This window comes from Centruroides vittatus, unplaced genomic scaffold (genome assembly GCF_030686945.1).
Source record: "Centruroides vittatus isolate TY-2023 unplaced genomic scaffold, ASM3068694v2 contig_1112, whole genome shotgun sequence".
In the NCBI taxonomy this organism is placed as follows: domain Eukaryota; kingdom Metazoa; phylum Arthropoda; class Arachnida; order Scorpiones; family Buthidae; genus Centruroides; species Centruroides vittatus.
The window spans coordinates 665,224-676,074 of record NW_027120714.1 but is presented as its reverse complement, the minus strand read 5'-3'; the positions used below and the strand labels follow the sequence as shown (position 1 = coordinate 676,074).

Sequence of the window (10,851 nt, the reverse complement as noted above, 5' to 3'; positions counted from 1 at the left end):
CGAATAAAATGTACTTAATATTCTCAAGTGTTTTTAATTATTCTTTTATAACCCGATAAAACTTTATTATAATATAAAACGGACATTGTAATTGACGCAAAGTTAGTGTTTAATTTAATTTTTGATTTTATTCGAGCCGAAAGCATTTATAATCGGTTTGTGAAATTAAATTTATGAAAAAAATAATTTTTATATAGTTTAAATAATATAAAAAAGCACTTTTATTGTCATGTTGTTTTTTCTATATTGGTATATTGGGGTATGTCCACACACCAACTAAATACATTGTCGTGATGTGTATGCACACACAGTGTTTATCGGGTTTCGGGTGAGAACGTGATTTTAATGATATTCGGGTGAGAACGTGATTTTAATGATATTCGGGTGAGAACGTGATTTTAATGATATTCGGGTGAGAACGTGATTTTAATGATATTTTAAGCTGAACCTTAAAATATCATTAAAATACATCATCAGATTTTGTAGGTCCTCAAGATAGAAGACCGGAACTTTAATTAGAAGTGGACGAAATTTGAGTTTGAAGATTTGAGATCATTTTATATAAACTATAAACTAATAAAATATAATAGATGGCACCACCAAATGTCGCCGGGAAAGTTAAGCAACTCGTTGCCGGATTTTTTCATTAGGTTTTTAAATTTTTTTCCGGTTTTCTCTTAGCGAATATTAAATGTAATCAATTTGTATAATTTAGTTTGTTTTGGTTGAAACTGGCCCCCATTTAGGTGTTAGACACGTGAACAATACCCGGAAAACCCGTCGATCGGGCTCAACCGGTTGTTTTATACGCTCGGCCACCTTCGTATAATTTAAGAATCTTCATCAGTTCGACATCAGACGCGATAACGTGTATATTAAGAGTAACGGTGGAATTTTTCTTGGGCGGCAAGACCCCGATACGCCGTCCTCCTTACGGGTCCGGCCGAACCCACGATTATACAGATCTTTTTAGTGTCCACAAGGTGGAAAAGTGTCACTTAATACCCCGGCTATAGAGTATAATGTACGCGAAAAATGTACTGTACAGTACATCGAGCACATCGTGTGACGTGCATAACTAATCGTTCGAGGTAGTCAATTTCTCGTGAAACTACGACCCTAAATGACGCGTCACACCACCCCCTTTCCATTTATCGTTTCGGAGTTGCATTCAATATGGCCGCCATAAGATGGTGGCGGTGCGAGTAACACACATCAATCTGTTTCCCACCTGGTCTAACGTGTCCCCGACACCAGGCAATTAACATCTCGAGTGCCGAATTTTATCAATGGAAAGATGACTTTTAAATACCGTTTATAGACGTTAACGACCCGACACCATCTTCCGTTTCCTCCCAATAAAAAGCTAATCTGCCCGCTGGTGTGACGTAGAGATGGGATTAAAAATTGTTTTTGTCCTCTCAATCCATATACAGTCAAACCTGTTTTTATGCGCTCTTTTTATGTGCGATTTTTATTTGTGCGATTTTTTTAATGCGAATTTTTAATTTGTGCGGTATAGTTGGCGACTAGTCTCGTGCGATTCGTCATGTCTCACGTTGACTTATTATAGCTAAATAAACTTATTATAGCATAAATGCACTTATTATAGTAATATTATTGCATGAATATGCGAAAAATGAAATAATTTACTTTTTAAGTCAACAAAACACCACCTGGACAAAAATATGTAAAACAGACGATAGACCAGACGATGCAGTCAAGTGCTGACATCTGTTGTCAATAAATTCTATTTCGTACGGTTTTGAGTTATTTTCTATGTGAGACTTTTTTATGCGGTCCCTGTTGACCGCATAAAAAAAATATTTTTTTAAATTGTGTTGCGAAAACTATTTTTTACAGCCATTCGTGAAGTTTCGTGCGATTTTTTTTAATGCGTCTTTTTTAATGCGGTCCCTATCCCCCCGCATAAAAACAGGTTTGACTGTACTATTAGTAGTAGTACTAGTCGGAGTGTACCGCTCGGTCGATTTTAATTAAATTTTATCCATAATGGCGGTTTTAATTACACGGCTAGTACTAGAGAGAGTTAATTTCCTTTTAAGATGCGTAAATATTGTAAACTGTAAAGAAATTACACAAGAAATGATAAAAAGGATATTTTATTTCGTTTCCAAATTTGTTTTTTTTTTTCCTTTCTTTTGTATATGAATAGCAAGAGTGAAAAACTGTTTGAATTCCAAAAACAGACACTAAGATTTGACCAACGGTGGAAAATCTCGTTTTGTTAGACTGAAAATCTCTTCCAATATAGACATTTTGTTTTTTTTTTGTTTAAATTCTTTTTTTGTTTGAAACGTTCGATGATAATCGCGATAAAAATATGAATGAAAACTGACCATTAACATTAGAAAAGATCGGATCGGTATAAACATACAGAAATTTGTTTGTTTTTTTTTCGAATAAATATATTTGGACGTCTGCGATTGGCAGACGAAATGCTTGATCCGTGATTGTTCATTGGCCGAATGGAATTGACGAATAGATTAACGAGTCGGAGGAGGAGCTCCGACTCTGGACAACTATTGGTTGAATGTAAAATTTGAATTTCAAAATAATCAACGCCTAATCCTATAAAGTGAAAAGTAGTGTTTTTTTTTTTTTTTTTTTTTTGTTTTGTTGTTTGGAACGTCCCCAAAAATTTTAATTTTAAAATAGTTTATTTTTATGGCTAAATATCGAAGTTCTAAAGATTAATTTTAACGACTGGAAAAATATTAAAAAGTGAATTTAAGAATATCAATTATAATACAACGATTTTCTTTTTTTTTCCGTTTTAAATGTCTACCACTAATCCTACTTAAAAAATTAATTTTTTTTTAAATATTCGAAAAAATTATATTATTTAGAAAGTTAATCATAGAAAAACTATTGTTTTTTTTATTTTTTTCATCTCTCCCCCGTTGGGTTTAGATTTATAAGATTTGTAAAAGTTGTTCCCTACGTATCCTTTTTTATTTATATTTGGAAAAGTTGTTTTTTTTTTTTTAGTTGTTAGGGACAGACGGGTAGAAAACTATTTTAAAACGTCCGGATTTTTCCGCTCTCTCCGTGTTTAAAATACACCAAACGACACTCGGCACCTCCGCCCAGCCGCCATTATTTTTTTCTTTGCGTGGAAACGTATGGCACTACCGAGACAGAAACGATCTGTTAGAAAGAAGCGTATTTACAGTGAATTGTTTCAAAGAAAAAAAATATATATATAAATATATTTTTAAAGTAGGGTAAAGTCTAAACCAATATGACAAACCACCGATCAAGCATTCTGCAGGTTCGACCGAGGTACCGATACATCGAATTTAGCAAAATTCAAAATACTGTGACGTATACGTTCGGGAAGGACAACTTTGTACAACTTGTTTCTTCTCACGTTTTGTTAGAAATATTAAGGGTTATTTTCTTTTGTTTTTTGTTTTGTTTTGTTTGTTTTTTATATGTATCTCTGGCTGTACAGTAAGAATTCATATGATGGATTCTTGGTTCCTTTCGTTTATGTCGGGGCTGTCGCTGCTGGTGGTGGTGGTGCCGCTGTTTCCGCCGCAGATGTGCATCTCGATTTCTGCCAGACGGTTCTCCACCTCCCACTGTTGTTGGTTCAGCTTCATGCTCATGGTCGCGTTCTCGGCTTCCAGTATGACCAATCTCTCTCTGAGTCGCTTGATCTCCGCCAGGAGAGCCTCTCGTGTGCCGTCGGTGGGGGTGGGAGAGGGGAAGGAGAAGCGCGTGTAAGACAACAAGTTCATCTGAGACAGCGACGTCACCGTGGTCTTGGGCTGTTCCGTCGACAGATCCGTGGCGTACGAGTGCAGACTGTCCGAATACGGCGTGTACATGACGTGCGGTGTGGCGGACAGGGGTTCGTGTTGATCGGTTTTGGTCTCCTGGTGGCTCTCCATGCTGCTCAGACTGGTCTGATCCCGGAGAGGGCTCGATTTGTCCCCTTCCGACATTCTGCTGCTCCTTCGTCCCGCCATTTCCATCTCTTCCAACGGAACTTTCCCTCTGGATTCTACTAATCCCGGGGTGCTGCGGCATCTTCCCATGGCGACTGTAAAACGTTCTGGTATGAGTATTACGCAAATTCCTTCTATTCTACTTAATAAGACTATCGTTAACATCAAAATATCAATAGAAACCCTCGTGCACGAATTTCCATCAAGTACTTCTTGGATTATAAAGTAAATAACTCGCCCTATAAAAGTCTGCAAGTCCATTCCCTTTTTCGTGGTTACGGGCAATTTTATTTTTTAAATTTTACATGTAGAAGGCAACGCATCTTCTGCATTAAATGCCATTGTTTAATTTGCCGTAACCCAAGTGAAGAGCCAATCTCTACGCTTCCCGTTTATACGAGATAAACGTCTTTTTATTCGTCGAATTGCTTAACAAAAGGAATGATAATTGGAGCTAAAATAATTCACAGAAAAAAAATATAAACCATTTATTAAATTGATGAAAGGAACGAGAAAGCCAAGAGGTCTACGAATGTAACAGAACATTCGGCGCTTCAAAGAAAGACAAACGAGTATTTTCGACTCGTTTGACGAAACACTACGAGAATTTTAACATTAAACAATGCCAGGCTGCAATTTTTAATCGTATTTTTTAAATTTATTTAATAAAAATAAACGTTCTCCATCCTAAACTAGTAGTGTCTTGTCCCCGTACGTAACACTTTTCCTGTTAGCGAGCGCCTGTACATCATACTTTTCCTGTTCGCAACAGAATTATGCCGTCATCTATCTAACCCCTTACGGGGGAAACATTTTGAATTGAAATAACGTCACTTCCGGTTCTGATCGAAAGTTCGTATATAATTATTCGGGGCCTCTTTCCTTATCTGTCTCGGATTTCATCTATCTAACATTGTTCTCGAGATTAAGAACTAAGTTATTAAGGCTACAATTAAAACATAGGAAATGCAATTACTAGTCGTGGACTTGCAGGGCAAGCTTCGAGAACGACGGAAAGGACAGAAGCGCGAATAAAACGAGTTGTGTAAAGAAAAGAAAGAGGGACTTACTCTTCCTGAGCGGTTCCTTTTTGTATTTCTCTAGTCTCTTGACGGCGATGGCTTCCAGTCGAACGCGTGCCGCCGGATAATACTTGAGAACTTCCCACATGTCGTGCTTGTAGAGACAAAACAAATCGGAATAGCCGACGGATCTGACAGAAGCGGTCCTTCTGTTACCGGCCGTGCCCATGTTGAGAATGCTAATCTCTCCAAAATAGCTTCCTGCTCGAAGAGTGGCGAGAACCGTCCTTCCGTTGTCTGCAACGACTTGGAGTCTCCCTCGGTTAACTATATACATCTCTTTGCCTACTTCTCCTGCGCCAACCGAACAATTAGCACGGACAATTAGTACAAAGGGCGGGGAGAGGGGAAAGAGTACTTACCCTTTCTGCAAATGTAATCCCCCGGACTGAACAGAACCGGTCTCAGTCTGAGTACGAGTTCGCAAAGAAAGCCCGCCTCTGTATTCTGGAAGATTTCTACCCTTCTTAGAGTGTCGAGATGGACGTGGATGGCAATTTCCGCCTTCAGCTTGTCGGGTAGACAACCCACGGACCTCTCTTCGTCGGAGCACTTCTGCGTCATCCACAGGTAGTCGAACCAACGAATCACCTTGTTCTGGATGCGATCGCTCACTCTTCTCATCCTCATGTAAGTCTTTACTGCATCTAACTTTGCTAAAGAACCAATCGGAATCCGCATCTCAGCCCTCGAGTAACGGCATTTAAACGCTAATCCTTCGTCTTAATGGCTAATCTCTGCCAGGAAACGTCGCCAAAAGCGAAGTTTCCCGGAAAATCGAACGGACGACGCCTTTCCGGAAATACCGGAGATAAGAATTTTGGCAGCCTTTCCGACAAGAATAAAGATATTTTCATTTTTCGCTTTCCCTCGGAGGGGGGAGGACTAGCGAAATTTTATTGCCGTAGTGGCGCAAAATAAAATTTTGCCCGCAATCGTCCGCACTGCACTCCCTTAACGTACCAAAATGTCGGAACGCCGCCCGAATTAATCTACTTCCTCTACGTCACTTCCGAACGCACCCGTATCCAGGTGTATTATTTTACCAAGCACCTTTATCTTCGGGTGACGTGACGTCGTTAATTCGAGAAGAAGAGAAATTTTGAGTTTTTAAAACGGCGTGTAGAAATCATCTTGGAGAATTCGAATCGATAAAAACGAAAACTTTAGAAGAAAAATAAAAAAAACCGCAGCATTAAAATTTCATTCCTTCCTTCTGGAAATTTGTTTATTTATAGAAGGGAGGAGGAGGAGCGATCCTCGATAAACTCGTTTTTCTGCCAACCTATTAAATTATTCTCTTCGTTTTAGAAAAAAATATTAAATGGCAGGGATTAAATTTCTCTTCGTTTCTCCAATTCTTCGAAATAACGCTTGTAATAATGTTATTGTTTTCGATATAACGGCTACGTTACTTCAGTTTTAAACTCGCTCGATAACTAAAATACGGTCCGATTTGGGGGTGGCTAAAAGCGCGAGGTGCTGTACCAAATCAGAATCTGGAAGTTACGTTTTTACGTAACGAACTGGTGGCGATATTATGTGACTCTAACGGAAGTGCGTGCCCAGTTTTCCGGAAAGGCGTCACTCGTTACTTACGCGCGTTTGTTACATAACGTTAACTTACGTAACGCGGAACGATATAAAACATTTCGTCCTCGAAACTCGTTTAGTAATTCCTTAACGTAACGTAACGTAACGTAACGTAACCCGAGTAAGACAGCCAATGACAACTTCGTTTCGTATAAGACGAACCGTCGTTGGCCCTCTAGCAACCTATTTAACCCACCCGTCGGCGACGTCTTTCTTTGTTAAACCGGTGTAGCAATTTCGAAACTTCTATTTTTTAAGTTGGATTTTCGGCAGAAAATTCGATATTCTCGAATACGAGAAGAGAAATACTCGCGGCGAATGGAAATGTCAAGAACCTCCTTATATATTGGATAACGTTACGGTCTAGGGCATTCTTACTCGGCTCGAGACGATTCGTTACTCGGAATTTCGAGAATAGACGCGTGGCACCCCCAATTAGATTAACTATCGTGTGTAGAGATCCGTTATTTTTGAACACGTGACATCTGACGGTGTGTAAACACGTCCTAATTGATGCTAATTAACTTGTCTAATAAAGAAAATCGATAGATACAATCGAAAGACTAAACCTTATCGATATACCGTTTTCAAAACACGGGTACTCTGTTTTTACGTCAGCTCCTCAATTTTACGATAAGAAATTCTAAATGAACAGACCAAATAATAATTGTAATTCTTACAGAGAGAATCGCGTCTTCGATTAATTTGGATATACTCCTGCGGTTTTGAGTAATTTTACGGACTGTGTTAAATTTCTCGTGTGTTTATTATAAGTAAAGATTATCGAACTGCCAATTGCGGCCGATGGGTGGAAAAAAAGGGATTGTTTGCCAATACACTGCGCTTACAACACGCTGACTTTCCACCGGCCACTATCGCCGGTAGCATCGAGTTGGTGTTTGGAGGAGGGCTCGATAACATGCCTGTGTTCATTCTGTATTGTTCGACTTAACCGACAAAGAACGAGCGAGTGTTAATCGGACGAAATCGATGTTGGCCAACGAAACATAACGCCAGCAGCGAATAATATAAATAATAAATAAATAGCCATTTGGACTCGGGCGCGATTTTGTGTAAAAATTGGCAAATATGGGAATCGTGACCGAAAATTTCGGGAAGCGTTCCAGGAACGAACACGGGAAACGGCCAGGCACGGTAAGGCGTGTTCAAAGACAGAGAGGCTCGAGCAAATCGGAACCTAAATTTAGTCTCGAAAGTACAACAATGGCCACTTAAATTTGGTTCGGGTTTTCTGACATGGAAGAGGATCTGTTGCGAAAAGTAAGACGTCAAGACATTTAAACTTATAGACTTGTTATTAGATCTATCGAATTCTCCAAAAATAAACCGAGAAAGTTAAACAGTGGAAGAACTCCCAACAGAAACATCATACTTGCTTCGTGTGACGTATCAACGACGTGGAGGCAAGAATTTGATCCCGTCTGCAGTAAAGAGGTAGAGCGAAAAAGGCGTGGAGACCATTACACTACCAAACTCGGAAATAGAGGTACGACAGAAACCTTCGCAAGGTGACACGAGGCAATTAATTCCCCCGCAGTTCGATTCTGCCACTTTTCTCGCATTTGTTAAATACGAATAGAAAGGTCTCGCGCGTTGCAGCATTCAAAGGTTACGTTTTAAATCAAACTCTCGAACACACTTCGAAGCGAACTTGGCTTAATCTGGCACAACGAAGAGCCAAGAATATTCTCTACTCTCTGCGAAAATGTAGAGATTCGTCTTAACCGATTTAGCGATTTCGATCGCCGATTAAATCGAGATATTATCGTAGATTTAATAAATTGAAGTCGTGTTTAGGAAACGAGAAAAGAACACGAGATAAGGCCAAAAGCAGTAATTAAAAATAAACTATAGAAAGAGAGAAGAAATAAAAGGAAAGTACGATTCATTTCTAGTGTCCGACTTTCCCGAATCGTAAGACACAAAGCAATCAATTCAGGTGTCATCGGCCGTGTTGCGACTGTTTTCGTAAGGATAAGGAGATCCATTCGCAGAGAATTCTGTGTCGACCGAATCGTCGTTTAGCACTGTCGAAATCGGACAATTGGCCGAAATTTTATGCGAAAAGATTATTTTTCGAAGAAAAAGCGGGTAGTAGTAGTTTGGGAAACACTACCTCTACCGTATTCTCGCGTTTAAAGGACAATGGAACGACACACGATGAAATCTCAATTACCCGACGCTACAGCACTAAGATTCGAATTTTTGAGGAGACGAAATAAGTTAAAAATCATATTTAAACGTCGAAAATAATTCGTAATTAGAACAGAGTAAAACTATTTTTTTTCTGTCTTTTTAAAAAACGAGTCGACCGACGGCAGGCGGCGCCACTCGTCGATTCCCGGTAACAATGGCTATGGTGACGGGTTCGGAATTACGTAACGAGTCTATTTTACTTATTATTAATTAAGAGAACGACCACCAAATGTCTCTGTCTCTCTTTCCTTATTTTAATTAGCGAATTTACTAGAATTCGTCTCCGGTATTATACTAAAGACGCGTTTTAGTGTTTACGAAACGGAAATAATGATAATTGTGGCGAGGGATTTTCGGGGGCGAAAAGAAAAAGGCGGCGGGAGACTGACCTTGAAACTCTTTCCTGGCGGCACTGACGTTGGTGACGATGTTGGCCACGTGTCCCAAAACGGCAGAGAACAATAGCAAACCGAGTATGAGTTCCAAGACGAGAAACACGTATTCACCTTTAGTCCTCGGTCCCGGTAAGTCACCTATGGTGGAGAGAGCTAAGGTGCTCCAGTAGAAGGCATGGAGGTATTCGCACGTGACGTCGGTACATCCGTCGTCACGAGGTCTAAACCAGTCGCGCGATCCGAACCCACCGTTCTTGGAAATTATTTGGAAGAAACAAGCATTCCAATGAAATATCACCAGGAGATAGTGAACGAGCGAAAGACCGCGAAAGACGTTGGGGTAATTGGTGTGTCGTTCGGTTCTGTCGAGGAAGGCCCAAAACTTGTAGATCTTGACCAGGCGAAAGCAGCGAAGGATCGAGTTGAATCCGATGGACAGATAGAGGAAGTCGAGAGGCAGAAGACACAGACAATCGATGTAGAAGGTGGTGGAGTTCATGTAGTGCTGTCTCAGTTTGACCGACTCGGTCTGCAGCACCCCCTCTTCCAAGTATCCGGTGCGGAAGTGAAAGACCACGTCCAGAACGTAGAGGAAGTCGGCGAAATAATCCAGGGTGAACCAACCCACCACGTTGTCCTCGTTGATCTCCCGAAAGGCGAACCTGTAGATCATAGCCCAGAAGTTGTACAGGAAAGCCACGCTGACCACCATCGACCAATAGTAACACAGGCGACCGGAAGGGTCGAAGACGAACGTCCAATTGCAGGCGGGCCCGTCGCTGCCGGACGTCGACGTCTCCCACTTCTCGAACTCCCGTTTGATCTCCTTCCTCCTCAACTCTCGCGTCTTTCGAGGGATCTCCAGGTCCGAGCCCACGTGGGCCCTGTTGACGTAGGCCATGGACTCCAGCGCCTGGGGCTTGGCCTCGCCGCCGTAGAACCTCTTGGTGATGGTCTCCAGCAGCGACTGTCTGGACCCCGACTTCTTGACGTTGTCTCCGCTCAGCGCCGAGTACAGCGACAGCGAGGTGTAGATCCTGGCATTGTTCTTGCCGTCCACCAGGCACGAGCGCTCGTCCCCCGACGAGGTGATGATGCCCGGCACCAGACGGGGCCCGTTGGCCGTCAACCCCCCGCTACCGTAAGTGACGTTTTCGGGCGCGGCGTTGCTGACCACGGCTATTTCGTCGCGGTCGTCGTCGCCCTGCGACTCCTGCTTGCTGCTGCACGGCGTGTACTTCACCAGCTTGCTGACGTCCCGCCCGTGTCTCAGCACCGGAATCTTCCTCATCCTTCCGTCGATTACCACGCGCCGTCCGGAAGCGGACGATTTTCACCCCAGAATTCGCATCCGTGTCGATGGAACGGCCTGGAAGACGACATTACGATGCGGCGGCGGCTGCTCCACCGGAAATCCATGCTCTGTCCGGCATCCTCCGCATCGCACCTACCTACTGCTTGCGCGTCATGGCGGACGATTCGCAGCGCCTCGTCGCGTCGCCCGACCACCGCCTCCTCCGCATCCCTCCTTAAATTCTAATTACGCTTAATACGTTAAATTCTTAATTAATTTAAACCTCTCGGCCC

At 41.8% G+C, this 10,851-nt stretch overlaps 1 protein-coding gene across 1 annotated transcript; it reads right to left on the bottom strand.

Annotated features, from left to right (window-relative positions):
- Nucleotides 1–2,914: 2,914 nt before the first annotated feature.
- Nucleotides 2,915–10,817, bottom strand: LOC136976735 (cyclic nucleotide-gated channel alpha-3-like). Its single transcript, XM_067272098.1, has 4 exons — nt 9,259–10,817; nt 5,422–5,715; nt 5,048–5,353; nt 2,915–4,072 (listed from the first exon to the last, which is right to left on the bottom strand). The coding sequence occupies exons 1-4, from the start codon at nt 10,553–10,555 to the stop codon at nt 3,486–3,488; spliced, it is 2,484 nt and encodes an 827-aa protein (XP_067128199.1). The 5' UTR covers nt 10,556–10,817; the 3' UTR covers nt 2,915–3,485.
- Nucleotides 10,818–10,851: the final 34 nt, after the last annotated feature.

Coding starts and splice junctions, on each gene's coding strand:
- LOC136976735 (XM_067272098.1), bottom strand. CDS start 10,555: ATGAGGAAGATTCCGGTGCTGAGACACGGGCGGGACGTCAGCAAGCTG. Junction 5,716..9,258: donor CGCCAGGAAAGAGTTTCAAG/GTCAGTCTCCCG, acceptor TTGGTTCTTTAG/CAAAGTTAGATGCAGTAAAG. Junction 4,073..5,047: donor AAAGGAACCGCTCAGGAAGA/GTAAGTCCCTCT, acceptor AACGTTTTACAG/TCGCCATGGGAAGATGCCGC.